Source organism: Plectropomus leopardus, chromosome 3 (assembly GCF_008729295.1).
Source record: "Plectropomus leopardus isolate mb chromosome 3, YSFRI_Pleo_2.0, whole genome shotgun sequence".
Classification (NCBI taxonomy): Eukaryota; Metazoa; Chordata; class Actinopteri; order Perciformes; family Serranidae; genus Plectropomus; species Plectropomus leopardus.
The window spans coordinates 5,803,837-5,825,197 of NC_056465.1; the positions used below are offsets into that span (position 1 = coordinate 5,803,837).

General features: G+C 40.3%; 1 protein-coding gene across 2 annotated transcripts in view; it reads right to left on the bottom strand.

Annotated features, from left to right (window-relative positions):
• zc3h3 (zinc finger CCCH-type containing 3) overlaps positions 1-21,361 on the bottom strand; it is an 83,616-nt gene that overhangs the window by 23,883 nt on the left and 38,372 nt on the right. For both annotated transcript variants that reach the window (XM_042483625.1, XM_042483624.1), the window contains exon 4: positions 9,839-9,995. In XM_042483625.1, the coding sequence (XP_042339559.1) occupies positions 9,839-9,995 (157 nt within the window). The remainder of the gene's footprint in view (positions 1-9,838; positions 9,996-21,361) is intronic.

Sequence of the window (21,361 nt, forward strand, 5' to 3'; positions counted from 1 at the left end):
ACACACACACACACACACACACACACACACACACACACAGTATCACAACACACTCCTGTTACAGTATGTACAGTGCACACCATCACAGGCCTTTACACACACATGCTCTCCATTCAGAAGTCACTCAGTAGACGTGTGTGTACATGGGAGCCTGTAGTGTGTATGGGGCTGCTGGGTGGTGGTGGGGCGGTGCAGGGGTTATGGCGATAAATTGCGCTGCCCTGTCACTTCTATTTGGGGCGGATTGGGGTTGGTGTGTAGGGTGCCGCTGGAGGTAATTTGCTGCCGTATTTCAGATGGGCTGGAAATGGGTTTGGAGCGAGAGTTCATGCCTCCCATTACAGAGAAAAGAGAGGGTTACCCTGAATGCACGCCGCGCACAAAACAACTGACACGGACGCTTAACGCGCTGCAGGCGGCAGAGAGCTGCTGCACTGCTGCAAAGGAGGTAAAAAACGGAGCAAATATCAGCCATCAGCTGCGTTCACGTACACGGTCTACCTGACTGCGCGCCATAACTCAGCGGCACAGACACTCAGTTTCACTGATACAAGATCAGTGGCTGCCCTACACAGGGCAACTGCAGCCAGGGGAGCTGTAATGGAGGCTAATGTTGGAGCGCTGACTGCCACCCAGGGAGGCTTAAACAAGAACCGGGCGGCCTGGGGAACCACAATGGAGGTTAATGGGGATATGACATGAACAGTTAACACAGACGGCAGTTAACCCTGAACCAGGGACGCAGTCGGGGGGGATGACTGGGGGTGTAGCACCCAGTCTGTTAGAATATTTTCTAACTGGGTTCATATGTCTGAACATTATAGTGACTGTCCTGCTGATAGCTCTCACACATTTGTGTTTACCGTCATTTAATTGAATTCACCTTCCTCGTGCCATGTATTTCCCCTCTGTAGAGGTACCTGTAAACTACTGACTGTTTGTCTGCCCCCCCTTGGAAGCTGAAGTCAAACAAAACTAATGGCTACAATAGATATTCATTGTCAGTTGAGCACAGCATTTGCTGTTGTTTTGATGCTCTTAATGAAGCAACAGCTTGATACCAACGTACTTCTTCTAGAGGCAATGAAGAAGAGAAGAAGGCGAGCACTAGAAGGCCTTTCTCGGTGAGGACAGAGTATGCGCAGAAAGAATTCAGCAAGAGAAGAATCAGCTTCATCATGTACATGATCCAAATTTTCCTTTGATGGGTTTATGAAAAAGTTTATGAAACTACTCCTCTGCAATCAACCGAATTTGAATCAGTTTGGGCCTGTTGAAGCTGACTGAGGTCTTAATCAAGGTCTTAATCTATTTGGGCTTTTAAACATATTCTAATCAGATTAGTAGGCTCCATGTTAACATGGTCAAGGTTTCCAAAAGATTTATATATTTGTAGCGGCCCACCAAGTTAAATCATCTACTGCCACAAATTGATTTTATAGTTTTGGAGCTGGACCATTTATCAGGAGTGCTATTGGAATATATTATATATACCGTCTGTGTATTCATTGCACAACTTTCTCGGTGCACAGAGCATAATCTGGGCATAGGTGGAGCAGCTGAACATCAGGCTCAGTGAAAGTGAAACTTAACTATTAATTGCGCTGGGTCTAAAGATTTACTTTTACTCCCTCTGCAGCAGCTGCTCCTCTCATCCACTGATCTTTTCAGCTCGGACCGGCTTTATAGATCAATTATCCACTCTGCGACTTAAACTCCTCAACCTGCTGCTGAGGGAAAGAAAAACTCATGATGAGTTCTGCCTGTGCTGCATTCATGGGCATGCAAAAAGGTCCCAATTTAACAATGGGACACAGAAAGATATAAAAAGGTACACAAACTAGATTAAAAAAAAGAAAGTGGCGATGAAAGCCCACTGCTGCTTCGCCCTCATCTCGCTGTGTCTCTGCCAAAAGTTGCACAGGAACACACCAAACTGACAGCCAACCAGCACTTATGTTCATCACCTGGGTGAGAGGAAATACCCCTTCATACCAGCAGACAGCGGTCATCTGTAATTGTCATTCAAAAGAAAAACCAGAAGACTCCACAGCTGATTTAACTTGCTAAAGCAGAGGGAAAAAAGCAGGCGAGAGTCAACTAGGGACAAAATGGGACACCCCGCGGCTACAAGGGACGCAGATGAGGGACCTGCCCACATTGGGCCGACGGCTTACTGTTGTCTTGGTGTGTCACGGCCTTTATTTAGCCTAAAACAACACATGTTCCAACTATACATATGCAGAAGGTGCAAACAACTCAGGAATTGAACAGAACATGTTTGTGTCACACAAGTTATTCGACAATTAAGAGAGCAGTCATATAAGAGCAAAACGTCAAAATAGACTCAGTCTAAACTGCCAGGTTTATTTGACTTTTTGTTCAATATGTGCTGTAGACTCTTTTGTGCATAAATACTCTCAGTCTTCTGTGCCACTGTACACACAGCCATGTGAATGAGTTTCACCCTCAGGCCGAACACCATTAGTGAAAACAGCCTCTGTAGGAGATTACCTTATTGTAAAGGTAATCTGCCTAATAAGAGAGCGGGAGAAGGAAGAAGAACAGAAGCACACAATACGAGAATCAGACCATCAAAAAGTAATAACATCCTTTTAAAAGGAGGAGGTGTTTTTTCCTCTCTGCCTCCAGACTCTCCTTGGCCTGTTCCCCGTGATGTCCGTGACCTCCGGAGGAATATCTGTTATCACAGACCCTCCAGGCCCATCTGATGCACAAATCCTCCACAGCTGGACAATCAGGGGGGAGGCCTTTCAATGTTGAACACACACTGTTCACTACTGCCTTCCTCTCTGTTACAAGACCTGAGGGACACATCCATACAGCCATCATACAAACTGCTGAACCATTTCAAGCTGCACTGATCAATATTTTCTATATTAACAATGGATAAGAAAGCAACACGTAATGCACAATGGGTCACTCATAGTGACGAGCCCATGTGGAATTATCACCAAAGATGCTCTATAACAGATGATACCTCATTACAAGCTGCACAAATGATATGAAATGGTATTTACTTCCAATCTCCTAAGTAAGCCTGGTCGTCTATTCCCCGCATACCCCCACCTCATCTTGAAGTATAGTAAATGTTGTATGGATAAAAAATACGATTCAAAACAATACACCGCTGTATCCAATACAGATTTTATGTTTCTCATTTTGCCTCTTGTTTAACACTCCATTTAACAACAGCCAAACTATATCAAAATATCTTTTTGATATACGGGGCTGAGGGGATAAAGCATGTCGTCCCCATTCTCTCTCCCCCTTTCATGCTGTTGATCTGCCCTGTCTAATAAAAGGCTGAAATGCCAAAAAAATAATCTTTAAAAAAAAAAAAAAATTCTGTTAACAAACTCTCACACAGCTTGTACAGTATAATCCAATGGGGCATTTCCACCAACAGGCCGGTTCGGTTCAGTTCGGTTCAGTTCAGTTAGGTTCAGTTCAGTTTGTATTTTTTTTTGTGTCTCCAGGTCAAATGTTGTGGATGGTACCCTACCTTTAGTAGAAGCATTTGTATCCCCTTTGTTTGGGGTACCTAGCACTGATCTTATATCAAAATGTGGAGCTAGAAACTCTGCAGTCCGATGACTGGTCAGTAGAGAATCAACACTCAGTGGTCAGGGCTGAATTGTGGCTAGTTTAACCGCTGTTCATACCGTGACAAGTTTTTCATAATGCAACGTGTTACTGAGCACACGACCAGATAAATTAGATTTGGATTATCCTGAATGAGTTGTGTGAGAGTTTTTAGAAGGATATTTTGATATAGTTTTGCTGTTGATAAACAGCCCCAGTGACTTCAATTAATCAACAATGTTTGCATTTATGGATTTTTTATTCACCGGAGGCATGAATGAAAAACAATATTTCTTCATAAATTCAAGGGCGCACAGCATGAATAACTCAATCAAAAATCAAATACATTGTCAGTTAAATTTCTGTTAGTTGATCATTAATCACCTAATTCCTGCACCTTACATTCATTTAGCTGTGCTTTAAAACATAAAGAAAACGATTGGAGGTCGCAGTAAAAGAACATTAACTCCCCAAAAAGTAAAAATATGTTGAGAAAAGGAAGAAATGAAGGAGGGGGCAAGGGCATGCAACAACTCCCCTGTGACTAGTCTGCATGCGAGTGTGTGTCCTTCCGTGCGTGTATGCAGGCAGGTGTGTGTGCGCGCACTGCTCTGACCATGCGTTGCACAGATAAAGGAGAGCGCGATTCAGCACTACCGCCGCTGTTGATGAATGATCCGACTTTTGTTTTAGTGACAGGGAAGAATTTGGAGGGTCGCGCGACTGCTCCGAATAATGCTGCCCTTGTCTATTTGTCTGCAACCCAAGCATTAGTGAGCTCATATTGGGGAAACAGTTACCCTTGAAACAGAGCACAGCAAAAACAGTCATCGGGCTAATTCCAACAGTAAGGACTGCTGCTCTTCTTTCGGCACTTAAAGGAAACCAAAGTGGCGTCGTTAGGCATCGCCATGCTATCGAATCCAACTTAAAGGGACTGTAATGAACAAAATCTTGTCTGAGGGTAGAAAATAACATTAAGAAGCAGCCTGGAGAGGATCTGTGAAGAGTATAGTGTGAACAGAAGCAGAGGAGGAACCCAACAAATGATGGTAGGTGATGGGGAGATGACTAATGTGATAAGTAATGAGTAAATGAATGAATTGGGGTATAAAGGGGGATGAATGGGGGAGTGAATGCGGGAAAAGGAGGAGAGGAGTGAAGAAGAGGGAGCGCTGCTTCACTTTATTGCCCAGTCTCTTACATCCTGTACTGATCGATACTGAAGCACTAAAGGAGATGAGCGCCTGGACCGAGTGTGTGTGTGTGTGTGTGTGTGTGTGTGTGTGTGTGTGTGTGTGTGTGTGTGTGTGTGTGTGTTTGTGTGCGTAGATGAATACACTCAAAAATAGTGTACTCATTTTGAGGTAAAGGGTCCCAGGGTTATGTTAGAAATAGATGGATGCAAGTAGAGGCCAAAAAATTTGGATAAAACTTCAGTTTATTCAAACTGTTATATGCATGATGTGACAAAAAAATCCTAATATATCTTATAAAACAGGAAGAGACAAAACAAAGAACAGAGCAAATGAATGGGTATTAAGAAGGGACAGCGGAGAGAGAAATAGAGTGTGTGTGAGAGGGATGAAGGGAAGGCCAGGCTGTAATTTATCCTCCAGTGTGCATGCTTTACGGCTTTCTTAATTCAACTCCTGCTACTATTAATGGAGTTAATGTTGAGATTATATCTATTTTCTGGTGGCGCAGGTTGAAATACTGCAGCCGATTTCCCCGCTCCTTCAAACTGCTGCACGGCACTAAATCAGCCACCACGCTCGTTATGGCTGAAAACAGGTAAGAGCTTGGCATGCTGGGTAGGAGAAACTCTCTTCATGTGGGCCTGGGAGCAGGGAAACGTCTATATACTATAGCTGGTGAAGAGGGTTTAAAGTTTAAAGTGTGGTTTGAAAATTTACTAAAGTTTTTTTCTTCTTCTTCAGTGATTGATTTGATTGATCTTTATCCTAGTCTTTACATTCATGCTTTTATGTCATTCTGGTGCATTTTCTTGTACGCTGCAGTTTGTATTGTCTCTGTGTTTAAACGTTTCAACAAAAATAAACTTGCTTTTCCTAATCACACAGATATCGACGTCAGACTGGTGCTATCAATAAATGACATTTAATTAAACAGTAATAAACAAGTTATTGAGGGTTGATGTTTCACATGTGTAAAAAAAATACTATATAACTATAACTATAACATTATACAACAGTCAGATCTGACCAAACAATTTGATTGGTTGAGAGGCATTCCATGAGTGCTGATATACAGAACATCACTGCGACTTTTAACTCTACATGTAACACTCTGAACTCTTAACAGAATTATTTCCTGATGGGTTGTGTTTGTTGCTCACTGGTACACAGTAAATAGACTTTGTTCTTTCAATAGTGGGTTGCGTTGTTAATGTGCGAATTGGCTAACAAACATCATGGGATCTTGTTTTGGACAATTATTACAGACGACCACTGTCTGCTGTCCTCTCAAGCAGGCGCAGAACACACGTGCTTGTTAGCTGACGGTTTGGTGTTATTATTTATTTTGTCATTTTCCCTTGTTTTTGTAGTCATTTTTCCTTGAGTTTTCTTATTCTACCATTGCTGAGTAGGCTACATATATAAATGCTTTCCCTTTGTCTGTTTAAATTCTACTTATTGATGTTTTTTCCCACTTTACTACAGCCTACAGTCCAGCCAGAAACCAAGTATATCAACAAATTTTGGCCGTGTTTCAGTAAAAAAAACATGTCCACCTCAAATAATTATACAGATGAATAATTAATAATTGAATTATGAACGAAAAAGCTATGTAGGAGATTTTAACTGTCTGTTAACTTAATTATATCTACTTTCTGTCTATTTCATGTAGCAGGAGCATTCATTCTCCCGCTGGACAGAATAGAGGGCTGGTGGAAGGAGAAGGAGTAGATACTGTTGATGTCATGTTAGTTAACCCTTTCAAACCGAAATCGACACCACTTTTCTTGTGCTGCATTCATACACCTTTCACAAGTATTTTCAAACTTTGAATCTTGAACAAATTGGTTTGATTTATTACAAAAACAAGAGGGAAAAGGCAGTGAGCAACTCAGCAAGAAATGTCCCAAAATTTGCAAGAAATAAGTCAATTTACAATTTTTTTTTTTTTTTTTTTTTACAAAAGCTGTGGAAAATGTCCACAGAAGTATATTTGTAATTGTAATGAAATATTTACAACTATTTTTAATGAGGTATTATGTTTTTTAACACCTTTTTTGATGTAATTTCCTTGGCTTTTTTTTTTTCTTCTTTCTTTTCAACTTTTTGTTGTGTTTTTTCTTTGTTTATTTCAGAGTTGTTGTTGTTGGTTTTTTAAGCAAATTTTTAGTTCATTTTCTTACATACAAATTTCTAGATCATTTCTTCTTAAGATGCTCATTGCCCTTCTCCAATGTTTTTGTTTTTAAAAATCAAGCAATTTTGAGTCTGTGCAAGGCATTTTATTTTGAAACGGACGCACTGCATAACTTCCTTTCTGGTACAATCTGCTCTGTGGGGCTTGACACGACTGCTGTCTACCTCTGGCAAAAATAGACTGCACCAAGTGGAATCACGAGCATTGTCTGGAACAACCGTGATCGGTACTAGTGGCTGTGTCGTGGCTGTAACACGAGGGGGCCCGTTGGAATTTAGCAGTAACAAAACAATGCAACATAAAACCCACATGAAATATATTGGAAATCTGTGGACCACCATGTTAGGTTGAGGCTGTGCCTTTTAGATGCATAGCTGTGAGTGAGGGGTTCAGCTATGAGCGGGCCCGGAGATAAGAGCAGAGAACATATGAGGACAGGGATCAGTGGGTCTGATAGGCCAAAGATGAAGAGCAGCACTCAGTACTTAAGAGCAGAGAATATGAGCTCATGCTCCACTCAATGGCTCCAAACTGATAAAAGTGGACGGCCTCTCGAGTTAAGCAGATAGATAAGCATGAGAAAGGAGCACATGGGTGGGCGAGGGAGGGGGTAATCCACTATCCATGGGGACCCGACCTGTCCCCCTCCCTCCCTATCTATTTCCTCACCTCTACACACTTGGTGATATTTCACGATATGTCACGGGGCTCAAATTGAAAATCCCTTGATGAATCAATATTTACTGCAGCAGCTAAATGAATAGTAATAAGTCACCAGAGAGGCTGAGTCCAGCCACAGTTTGGGCCCCTCTGTCTCACCAAATCTGGATAACACAAATGAACCAACACACATATACACACACACACACACACACACACACACACACACACACACACACACACACACACACACACACACAAACGCATGTAAAATGCAAACACGTATAGGCACAAAAATGCTGGAATTATAAAAGGCTACCCAAACATAGCCAGTACAAGCAACTCACAGAGTATGCTAACTCAAATTGCTAGAAGGACATCAAATTTCATTCTTATTTGATTAGGTTTTGTTAATTTGCCTCTGCGATATTTGGTGGCACTCATTTTAATGGGATTGTATGGGATTTTGTTTGTGGTGCTCACATATGGGCCGGAAAACTTTGAGCCGCTCAGAATTCAATTTAATTTGGATATTTAACCTAGAAGTAATGCCACTTTGTACCCCGTATAACGGGTCTATGTGTGTGTGTGTGTGTGTGTGTGTGTGTGTGTGTGTGTGTGTGTGTGTGTGTGTGCGTGTGTGTGAGACTCTCTATTCATACCAGCCAGTTTCCAGGCAGAGCATCCTGTTAATTCTCTACGCATTAACAGATCGTCAAAACCAACCACAACAACCTGTTCAGAGCTTTTGCAACAAAGTTCAAACAGCACTGCAGGGAAAATAAGGCTTGACACCACTAAATAAAAGGTAGTGTGTCTTTTCATAGTGATTAAGCCATGAATAAGGCCTTAAGTTAATGTTTGTCGCCCAGTAATGACCTCTTTATAAACATTAATTAACTCACAACCACAACCAGTTGTGTCACACAAAAACGACCTGCTTAACTCAGAAGTTTAAAACTCGAGCATATGGGCTGGATTTTTTTTCCAGAAACATGGGAAGAAGACAATGAACAACTTCAGATATGGCCCAAAAATTAGCAAGAAATTTGTAAAATGTTACGTGAAAATTACCTAAAAATTAGCATTTTTTTTCTGTAACATAATTTTAATTATTTAATTATAAGAATTATAATTTCCTTAACTTTTTTCATAATATCTAGTAATGCCCCCCCCCACACCACCTAATCTATTTTTTATCATAATAATTCTTTTGCAATTTGCAGGACATTTCTAGCCAAGTGCTTTGTTCCCAATGTTTTGAAAAGATATCACAACCATTTGCTCAGGTTTAAATGCTTTGTGAAAGGTGTCTGAGTCTAGCATAACAAAACTGACACTGATTCCGGTGTTGAAGGGTTAAAAACTTGTTTCACCCCTGTAAAAGTTCTCAAAAATTACAGGGGCGGTTCCTGTGGTGGAGACACACACGGGCAGTTATTTGTCAATTTATTCAGAGCTGATCACAGAGAAAAAGAGAGAAAGATTGATTAAGGAAAATGCTAAAAATTTGCAACCCTACCAAAAATGTTAAGAGTTCTCTGGTTTCAGATTATTACATCATTGTAAAGTTTGGATTTTGTAACATACAATATGCAATTTAAATTTCACTTTGTGGTTTTCACAATGTCATTACATTTTATGGACTAAATTTGTAAAGGAATGAAACAATTTAGAGACTCACCAAAAAAGAAATGAATCATTAGCTGCTGTTTTATATACTGAATTCACTACTGCTTTATTCACTGAGTAATCTCATTCACTGATTGGTGGATTAAACCTGAGAATGTGAGAATGATAGAGGACTGAGACAAACTGAAATGAACGTTAGATAAATGAAGAGAGAGGAGAGAAAGAGAAGACTGGAGATGTAACAACATTAAGAAACAGACCCACCCAGCCTTTCGCTCTCTCTGTATCTGTCCGAGGTGAGACGCTCTCCCCGCTGGTGTAAATTAATGTGAGGAGCACAGTGGTGCAAATGGTTTATTCTCTGGGTTATCTACTGTGTAAAAATGAGCGCCATAAATTTCCGACCTCTCCCACTCATGCTGCACATGACAGTGACATTAAAGACAGGGCGCTGCTTGGCTTTGAAGGATATTAGCCATTGAGACACATTAAAGGCGGACTTGCAGAAGGCGTGTGTGGATTTGTCTTTGTTAATGTGGATTACCTTGCAGTCTGGATCCTTTTGGCTCTCCAAGATAGGCCAGGGTTGTAGTGGGGGGTGTGGGAGGTGCTGGAGCCCGGGCGGGTCACCATCTTGTAGCGAGTTCTGAACACCCGTTGAGAGGCGGGGCCACGGTGGGACGAGGAGGAGAAGGTAGGACCTGAGGACAGCAAAGTTGACCGATCAGTGTGAAATTCAGCAATTTGATTCTGATCACACATGGAAACAAAAGCAATAGCTAAACGTCCCATCAGTGTAAACAAATAGACATATTGTTAATGCCTAAAACTGTGCATACACACACAGACACACACAAGTTTGTCTGAGGACTCTGGCAGGTGTGCTCTTTAATAAGCTTCACATATAAAAATGAGAGGGAATAACAAAGGCAGAATTTTTATGAGCCTAATAAATCATATCCTCTGTCTCTTTGCTCACTGCCTTCATCCCTCCTGCCCAGCCTCCCTCCCTCCTCCTCACTTTAAGTCTCATTCGTTATTTCATTTTGCAGATCCATCAGAGAAGAGGCGCAAGAGTAGAGAGATCGCAATAGAAAAAAAAAGAACAAAGTGTTTTTATTTATTTATTACTTTGACTGTGTATCCATCATGTTGTTTTATGATGGCCTATACTGGCTGATGTACTCGCACAGAGAGTAGAATTTGCATTGTGGGTTTTCTAATGCCGCAATTCCTCTGCATGGTACATGATACCTTTACTCAAATTGACTCGCTTTTTTTTCTTTCAGTTTTCCACTAACAAATGTTGTGGACAGTTGCTGGTACATTTTTTAAGCACCAATTTAGTCGTCTAATGCAGTATTTCCTCCGCACATTACAGGGCACCTCAACTCAGACTGACTCACATTTATTTCAGTTTTTCAATAACAAAAGTTGATAATACATGCCCCACCTTAGACTTATGAGGCTCTATCTGTATTCTGAGCGGTTTGGCCTACTGAGCTTCACAGTTTTGCATTTAAGGTAGGATACATTATATTCACCTTTTTGTTTATTACATAAAAAAGTCCAAAATGCAATTACTTAAAAAAAGGCTTTCTTTACTTTTAACGCACTTTTGTTCTAAGTCATTTCTGTTTTCGTTTTTTTTCTTTTTAATTTTCTGGTCATTTTCTTTTAACATTTACTCTCTTTTTTGCTAATTTTGGGGTAATTTCTTGTTAAGTTGCTCATTGCCTTCTTATCGTAGTTTTGAAAGAAATCAGGTCAATTTGCTAAGGTTTCACAGGGTTAATAAGTTGACACAGAACAACATATGACACAGAATAACAAGGTTTCAAAGGGTTAATAAGGTGACACAGAATAAGAATATATGGAAAACTCAGTTTTGACAAAAATGTCAGATAGAACCTAATTCTGAGGTGATGCCTCGTACATTTTGAGGTACCACCTTAGTATATGTTCCAAGTGAGCTGAGCCAATTCTTGATGGTATAGTAAAAATACTAACGAGCACTGACTGTTCAAAAAAGACTGTCATTCTAATCATCAATTGCACAACATCATGCACAAACCTACAATTTTTAAATTGCCAATTTAGCAGCAGTTGCAACTGCAATTTATTTATTCACTTGAGAACTAGGCTGCACACTACACACACTATGCAGTACAAGTGACAAAGTGCAGACGTTCTGTTTGGTTACAGATGAAAAGATCCACTGAGTGTTGTGTTAAAGATGATGTCTTGGCAGTTTCACGCTACATCGCTATGGCAAACAGCTGAGAATCTCATCTAAACTGAGGGGGTATCTGCAGTGGAAAAAAAAGAGAGAGAGAGAGAGAAAAGACCCCGGTACCGAAAGTGAGTTGAGTCCGGGCAAGCCATACCATGCTGTGAAACTGCGAATGCAGTCCCTGTTTGCATCAATTCAAAGACCAGAGACTACGCCAGCCTGGAGCCTCTTCACAGAGGGACCAAGTGAAGGACCAGTGTCAATAGTTGTAGAAGTTAGTGTCAAATACAAATGAAGCTGAAAGAAAGTTAAAGCTCAGATAAATTTTAATGAAAACATGAAAGAGTGAAAGACTACTAACATATCCAGTGTTGGGGTGTAACTACTTACATATAAAAGCGTTACAGAATTACAAAAAAATTTGATTGTAATAAGTTACAGAAAAAAATGTAATCAAATTACAGTTACTAATCAATATGTCTGTGATTATAAAGGGGTTACATATGAATATAATCTATTTGGTAAAAAGTTTATATGTTGATTAAAACATTCATTCTGTTGCTTTGCATCATTATGTTGTACCAGGAATGCCTTCTTTCAGTTTCAGTTAATGCATGCCAGCAAAGTCGTTGAGACAAATTTTAGCGCAGCATTTTTAGGACTGTTAGCTTTATTGCGCGGTTTAAAACATCTAATAGAAAAGTAATCAAATGTAATAAGTTACATTACTTTGATGGAGTAATTAAAATAGCTTAGTAAATGATTACATTTTAACAGGGTAATTAATAATCTGTAACCTATTAAATTTCGAAAGTAACGTTCCAAACACAAAACATATCAATGTATCTCTACGATTTTATTGTCCTCTTGTGCTGGCTATATCAAATAAATACATTTTTAATAACTCTTTTATAACATTCTTTTGAATTAGTCTTGGCTAAATGAATTAAATTTAGGTACCCACTAGGTCTCATTACAACCTGTCTCACTGTTTGTGTTTCTTGAGCCATTTGACATCTTTAGGGATGTTCCCAATTCTCGACAATTTACTTGGTGTGAACAATATTAGTAATATATATAAAGACATAATGGCAAAACTGTCAGAAATAAGAGATACCAGAGATACCAGAAATAATCGAATCACCAAGCTTTCACACACAGACTAAAAGCTTTTTGGATGATTACATTTTTTAAAAAGCCTTCAATAAATGTTTTTTGTATCACAAGCTGCATGTTCACTTTAAAAAATAACCACCACTGCTGCCTGAAAAGCAAGATTTAATGCAACATGATTCACTTCCTCACTGTCTTCATTTAAATTACTCCACTCCCTCAAAAAACAAAACAAAAAAAACCTCTTGCATGCCATTATCTGCACTCTGTCTTCCCCATCAACCAATCATTTACTGTGGTGGTCAGTGACAGCACTCTGTCTTCCTAATGAGTGGAGAAAAAACGGAGTGAAGAGAGGTGTGAAAGAGGGATAAAGAATGAGTTTATGCTCCCAGTGAGGAGCTCATTTCCTATCACCTCTTTCACAAGTCTTTAATTGCCAATTGTAAGGATTGTTGCCGTTTTAATTAGCGTCCAATAACAAACCGTGACCACAAGGGCCGCGGTGACAAACAATAAAATGATTCGATTTCCACTTCAACACATTTCAGCTTCTCTCTCCACTCCTCCCACCCCTCCTCTCCCCCCGGGCGCTGGTTTCATTTGTCAGCCGGGATGCAGCTCTGGATCAGCTGGAGAATTCATCTCAGACAAACATTTACTATTGAACAAATCACTACAGGCTGGGGAGGGGGGCTGCTGAAATACTCACTGCATGTTTAGGACACACACATACATCACATGTACTTATGAAGGTTCTATCTAGCATTATGATTCTATGTTATACCATGCCTTTACCAGACTGATTGGCTGGCCAGTGTCCATTAAAGCTGAAACAAAATCCACTTTAATTAAATTTAATATCATGCAATTTAATCATAGTGCTGTATGACAGCACAAAGTGTTATAAACTGCAGGTACTCAAAGTAATATCTACTTTTATTTGTCTACCATGGGTAGGGATGGGTATTGCTTAAAAAGTATGATACTAGTACTAATTCCAGTACCTGTGATGTAATACTGATATGACTATTTCATTTAATACCCCTAATGTGAATGGAATACCACCTAGTATAGCCATATTTTTGAACGTTTTCGGCACACTGAGCTTCGTTTTACACACCGCACTACATCACAGACTGTGTGGGCTGGAGCTGCTGCTGCTGTAGTGTGCTCAGCACAGAAAACTGCCCAGCCAAAGACACACAGTAACAGGGCTAACTGTCAGCATCACACAGATAACGTTACCAAGCACTTATTCATGGGCTAAACACACAGACAATGTATAAAGATGGACAACACATCTTCACTTCCTCCTACTGTACAAAAATAAATCCAAAATATCCTGGATACGGCCACTTCCGTCTTGCACAGATGATGTCATTTGGAGGCAGAGCCTGTGCAATCTCCGCAACATCGAGTTACCACCAATACATTAGTCTGACCATTGAGTCACTAGCTCAATTGACCGCAAGCACAGTGATTGGCCCCCACACAGCTGTCAACCATGACATCAAATTCCCTATTTATAGCATTACATATTTAATAAAAATCAAACTTATCAGAAAAATTAACACTTAAACAAGCATCAGCTTGATAAGAATTACCTAACTTGACGAGTATCAAGACATTCAGAGGGGTTTTAAACATTTCCTGAGGGTTACTAATTTTTTTGAGAGAACAAAAGGGGAAACTGTAAAATTTCTATCCAAACTTATTCCAAATGTCCACTACAGTTTACAGGACATCATCCATGTCCAACTTTGACCTGTAATACTGTGTCTTTTCTCTGTCATAAAACATGTCTGATTGTTCCTTTAGCAATGTCACCACATTCCTAATTATGTTTTCAGAGCTGACAGAAACAAGGACCAAGACTTTAAAATAGGACAAAAGTCATAATAATCTAGTATTATCCTTTAATTAACCTAGGCCAAAGGGTGTGTGTGTTGGGTTATGAAAGAGAAACCTTGTAAAAACAAAAAAAGAGACAGCACAAGAGAGAGCAAAAGAGAGTATATGGGTGGAGGTAGGGAGGGGGATTTTACAGGATTAGTTGCCTGGCTTGTAGTCACTTTTTCTCCCACAATCCATCCGTATTGCAGTCAGAGCTATTTGGGCGTCCTGGCAGATGACAAATAGGGCTTGTCAAAGGTGCTGCCACGATTCCCACCCTGCAACCTTGCACACACCCCTCACACCCCCACCATCCCTAACCCGCACCTCAATCTGCCTCTTAACCCTCGGTCCAACATCATGACACCCGCTGTGTCCATGACACTGTCACACAGCTGTTCCACCTTGGCTACTGTTTAATGACATCTATAGTGAGCTGTACTGTTGGTGTGTTTCCCTCTATGTGTGTGTGTGTGTGTGTGTCAGCAGGGATGGATGGACGGTGTTGCTCTGATTGTAAACCACTGCAGGTTGTGTTGGTTGAGTGGCTCTGGGAGCAATGGGGTCTCAATCTTCCACTATAGGACCATGACCAATGAGCATGTGAAACACACACACACGCACACACAAACACACACTTACTCGCACACACATACACCTGGGGTCTCAATCTTCCCTTAATAGACCTTTGACAGTGGCCTCGCAGTGGGGGGGGGGGGGGGGGGGTGCAAGTGAAGTGGTGCCCTGTGCTGTGAAGACACCGTTTGCAGACGCATGCAGCTCGCACGCCGTCCATCCATCTCTCGCTGACTCGCTGCTGTGAATCCACAGATAATCTACTCTAGTCGCTACACGCTACACACATCGCTCCTGCCTCCCAGCCTCAGAGCCACATTAAAGAGTTGGTTCAACATATTTTCTCAGTCTAGTGGATCTATCAATGCACATAGTTTTGGCTTTTATCAGCCCAAGATTTTAAATATTCACTTCTGAGATTTGTGCCTCCAGCACAACACAATAGGGGTGAGGGAATTTGTTTCTGGTGACACCTAGGGATTTACTGCTTGGGACGGTATCAGATCAGTCTCTGCACCTGGTAAAGCAAATAGGATGGCCACTTGTCCGATTGACATTAAATTCAGCATTTCTTTCAGGGCTGTCCTGTGACTCTTATTTATGATCACTCTATTGGTAGAAAAAAATATGGGGTCTGGGAATGCAGTGTCTTTGCTATAAAGAAGTCAAATAAGGCCCGAAATACAAGCAGTCAGATGATAAGAGGTAGTCTGAGCATTTTAAAAACGGCCAATATTAAAATCATTTTCGAAACTGTTAACTGAACATTAACTATAGTTCAATTTTAACTTATCTTACTTCAAAGAGTTTTGAGTGCTTAAAATATACTGGCTGACATTCCAGGTGCACTCAGTTTAGCTTTTCCCTCAAAATTAAAGGCATTATTAGATATTATGAATAATCAGTTTCTCTCTCTCTTTTTTTTTAACATGTTTTTGTCCAATTGTCTCACTGCTTGTTTCCATTCACCTCAATTGTAAACGTGTGGAGGCAGAAATACGACAGATATCTCAAAATCCAGGCAAATAAAACCACAACAATCTGCATGGCTACAGATCCCTAAATTTTGGTGAACCAGCCCTTCAAAACAAAATCCTAAATTCTTAATTAATCCTCTTTGATATATAACAGGTCTGATCCTCTTCTGTTAGTCCAACTGAGGAATCCACTCAAAACTTGTGACAAATCACTAATAAAGATGCTGCTTTATCAACATGAAGCTGCAGATGTAACATCACATAAGTGGATCTGGGAGTTTTGAACTAGAGTCACATCCCTAAGATGACTGAGTCTCGTCTAAGCAGCGTGGACTAGACTTTGAGTAAAGTTGGCTGCCACTTCAGAGCTTTGATACTTCCTCTGTGTCTCTATCCTCAGCCCTCTGACTGGGGCTACTGACAGGCCACTGTACCTCCCCTCGCCTCCTCCATCCTCTTAGGGATCCCCCCAGTGATCCCCACTCCATACCTGACGGCTAATTCCAGAGAACAGCGGTCTCCGTCTGCTCTCTCCCTTGGAAGACCCGATGGATAATAAATCTTATTATTGACAGCGCCTGTTCCCCCTGCCATCCCATGCCCCCGTCCCCTGGGGCTCATCTTCTGACTCCCACTGCTCCAGCGCGCTTACGGAAGACAGCAACGCCATGCTAACATCAGACTTAACAAGGGAGTTATCAAAATTTAATAACTCGCTGTAGGCCAGCATGGTTATGGTAATATGATCTCTGCTTGTTTGACACCCAGTGATACCTTCTGACAGACTACCCAGATGTCAACAGAGTTTGATGCCCCACCCTGCCAACAGAGGACTGCATTCCATGGTCTTAAAAATACTGCATCCCTTAACTCATCAGTATATCATGTACTCCTAGAGTATGTCTAGAATGAGAGCTTTGCAGGAGATGTTGCATGCAAACGGGTTTAACATGTTGTGTTAGAAAAACTGAGGAGGACAGACAAGATTGGAAAATGTTCATACATCGCCATATACGACTCCTCGTTGGCAGAGGCATTTGTGTGTAAAGTCTCAAAGTGTTTTTTCCAACATGACAGACAAGGTCACTAGTTTCACTGCTGCACGATGTGGATCCATTTATTAATTCCTGACCCGCTGTCAGGGTCAAAATATGTGTGTTTAATTTGTCGTGTTGTGACTTGATAGATATGCAACTAGTGTATAAATGGACCATTTGGTTAGAGTGACATGAATAGGAAATAGCTCGGGCCCGAGTTTAGCTCCTATGAGCTGCTGACATTTCGCGTTGCAATAAGAAAATAAACAGATCTCAACATTTGTCGGTATTTATATTGGCAGTGTAATGCTTATCATAGATCAGTCCCTGCAGGATATTGCAGTATAGGGATTGTGACAAATGATGCAAATTCAGCTAATCCCCATGAATTCTGCACAACTTGCAATTCTGTCCAATCACACCAACTTTTTCCTATATTTGACGATCTGACCTATATTTGATCATCATCTTAGTTTCCAACAAGTCAACAAACTCACTCTCTTGTTTATGGTTGTGAAGATATTCACGTGCAACAAGAAGGAAAAAAAATACTGCTAAAAACCATGCAAGGCATCCCCTGATGTTCTGCACAAAAAAAGGGGGTTAACTGTTTTGCAATGCCTGCCCTGTTGTAGTGGAACACAAATGTCATCGACTGACAAACACTTCTAACGTTACAACAAAAACACACCAAAGAATGGCTGAAACGTGTGGACTACAGACAAGTCAAATCACTATGACAGAGGCTGTTACATCCAGATCTACTGCAAGTGCTGGACAAATCAAGGTAGTTAAATGTGCATTGTTAGTGGTAATGTTAGTGGAGTATAAATCACAAAATGATAGTGGTGGAAAAAAAACCCAACAGAAAACATTACTTTTGCAATTTTCCTTTGCAATAAATAAAAAGAAAAGAAACAAAAAAAATATTAAAAATATCACACATTCATTTATTTGTGGCAGCCTGCTATAATCAAAACATCTGCTGCCATGTATTGACTCTCTATTTGTGGAGCTGGACCGTTCATTTTGTGCGCTATTTAAATATTTATACCTTTCGGTTATTCATTGCACCAATCACAGAGAGGCACAGATGTAGCAGCAGAACACCAAGTGCAGTGAGAGTGAATCTTACCAATTAATTGCACTGCATCTAAAAGTTAGCTTTTACTCTCTGCTATGGCAGCTGCTCCTCTCATCAATCAATCCAATCTGATCAATTCAACAGATCAATTATCCACCGTGACTCAAACTGCCTTTGAGTAAAAAAAAAAAAAAAAAAAAGGATTCCGCCTGCTCTGCCTTCACAGACCCACAAAAACATTCCATATTAGAGAGGGGACACAGAGACACACACTCACAAAATTAAATAAAAGAAAAGAAAAAAGATAAAAAGGCAGTTTTCAAACACGGTGGTTTTGGCGTCTGTGTTGGTCATTAAGTAATCAAAATTGTAGTACAAAAAACTCAAAGATGTGTACAAGGTAGTTAACAATAACAATATTACAAAGTTTATCCACCAGAGAGCACTGACAAACATATTAAATATAAAATGTCTAGCTCAGTACATATCTCAGGCAGAGAGCATAAAAAGCTTCCCAGAACTACAGAATTCAATGTGGGTTCATGAATACAAGTGGCACTTTTAAACAATACAGTTATCTGATTAAATGCTAAAATTAAAAAACAGTTAATTGCGAGGAATTAAGTTACAGCAGACAAATCCTTTAAGTAATTCGGCATATGACCTTTATTCATTCCTGCAGACTAAAAACAGAACTGCCTTCAGAGAACTGCTGTAACTGTAAGTGTGATGACAGACAGATGGCTTAACATTAATCAATAGCTCTTCAGTTCTATACTGTGTTGTGACCAAATTAACACTTGCCTGCGAGTAAGACGCCAGAGAATAAACAGTTTTATATTTAAAAAGGTATTTCTGTATGTCAGAGCTGCTCAGCTCTTTTAGAGTAACACTCAGGCTCTATTAGTGTGTATGTGGATGAAGAGTTGACACGGACTGACAGGCTGATGGCTGTGTGGGGGCCACATACTGACACAGGAGGCCCCTGGTGCGTGCCATCAGCTGTCAGCCAGTGTGGTGGTGATGTCACCACAGAAAGGCGTGTTCAGGGGGAAGTGTGTGTTTTGGGAAGGAGGGCAGTGGTGGTGGTGATGATGGGGAGGAAGGAGGAGGGGCAGTTACTGGCTTGTGGCCTCGTCCATCATCGCAGTGGAGCCATCAACTGTAACATATACCAGCTGACCCAGGGAACCTCAGGCTGACCAGGGGAGGGGGATTCTTCCACTCAGCCACACACACAGGCAAATGCAAACACAAATGCATGCTAGTAGGTTGTTGCTATGGTTAAGGTATACTGTATGTGTTAATAACTTCTATAGCTTTTCAAAAAAAATCATAACTCATAAAAACCCTCAAATTAAAAATGCAAAGATCAAACAAACAAGAAAACTAACAAATAGCAGATGGTGTACCCCCAAAAATGTAAAAATAAATGATAAAAACAAGATACCAGAACGATATGGTTATTTTTTACTAAAAAGAGTGAATGCATAATAAAATAATTTAATTCGACCTTCTTTAACTGTTAATTCTGGCCCTCGAGCTACTAACAGTTATCATTAACTAGCTCTCCCCCTGCCGATTTCAGCACTTATGTGTTGTTCACAATGTACAAATAGGTGTGTTTTCATTGCGGGAACTCTGGGTAAAATCTAGGATGTGGAAACATTTACAGATCTGGCCTTACACTCATTGTGTGGTTCTATGGTTTTAATTATGATGCAATCGTTCTTATTCTTCTCTTTCTTCTTCTGCTGGGTTTCATGCTGCATTCACGTGATGTGAGAATAATCCGCATATAGACTTTCCACTAGAGAAATTCACATCAACTCGGTAACTTGTAAATAATTTAATAACAAGAGTTGCCGTCATGATGTCATAAATGCATAAACATGACTGTCGAAAGTCAATGTTTAGTCAATGGTAAGAAACTGATTTTTTATTAAATATCAATTTTTGATCACATTTTAAGTGTAATATGGTATTAATGTATAATTGCTGTAGAGCAATTAGCCATGTAGAGTGATCTAGATTATTTAGAAACATTACTTTTTTTAGTGTAAACCCTGATAACTCGGATAAAGCTATTTTTAAGGTACATTTTATATTTTATAAGTTTAAAATACATGTCTTTGAAATCATGGTTCACCTTATCCATTTCCTTTGCTCTTTGCTGTCATGAATAAACTGGAAACAGCTCTTAGCTTCTTGTTTAAACGCTCTTGGTATTAAAATGCAAAGGATCTTCTTTGTAGCTTCCATGGTGTTCACACGTTACGACTGCAAGCACAAGAACACAACAAAGTCCAGACGACTTCCCAACTTGGAAACGCTGACCTTCAGACATCACATGAATGCAGCATAAAAAATTGCTTCTTCCGCCCTGAGTTACACCCAATCAGTCAGTCAACCCCAAGCCCCACCCAGCGGTTTACCTCAAGGCAGGGACTTGTTTCGCCCCAGTGAAAGTTCTCGAAAAGCATGATTCCTGCTGCGGAGACACGCACCAACGGGCAAGATCCCGTAAAACTACCCCCGAGTTCCTGCTGTGGACAAAAACGGTTGCCTCCCCTTATATGTTGATAGTGAGTTTACAGCGTCCTTTTTTACCTTTGCAAAAGATCTAAGTTTGTCCAAAACATGTTCTGCATTGTTCCCAGGACGCCGTGACACCGTTGGTTCATCTGATTTAAACACAGTTGGCGGGCTGTTTCCCCCTGCTTCCAGTCTGGTGTGTTGGATTCAGCTGCATCCAGCAGAGAGGTTGCATATTAAAAATTTCTCCGCTGGGCCAAGCGTGCAGGAGAACTACGGTGGCTGACGCAATTTGCTAATGGTGCTATTTAAAGCAAGTGTTTGATTTGTCCATTCTGGGCTACTGTAGAAACAACATAGAAGGTAGAGGGTAGATCTAATTGACATTTTTAGAAAAAGTTTGAAAAAAGAAATTTCATTTGTCCTGCTACATCTTTGAAGTTGAAAGATGAGTTGATCATCTTAATCATAATGGACGCTGTGAAAGAGTATCATCTCCGTGTGTAAATGCCTTATTCTAGGGTAAGGAAAACACTACAATTCTTATTTTTAGGTGATTATAAACATATTTATGTATATTTTATACCATTTCTGCAAATAGATGCATCTAAATCCT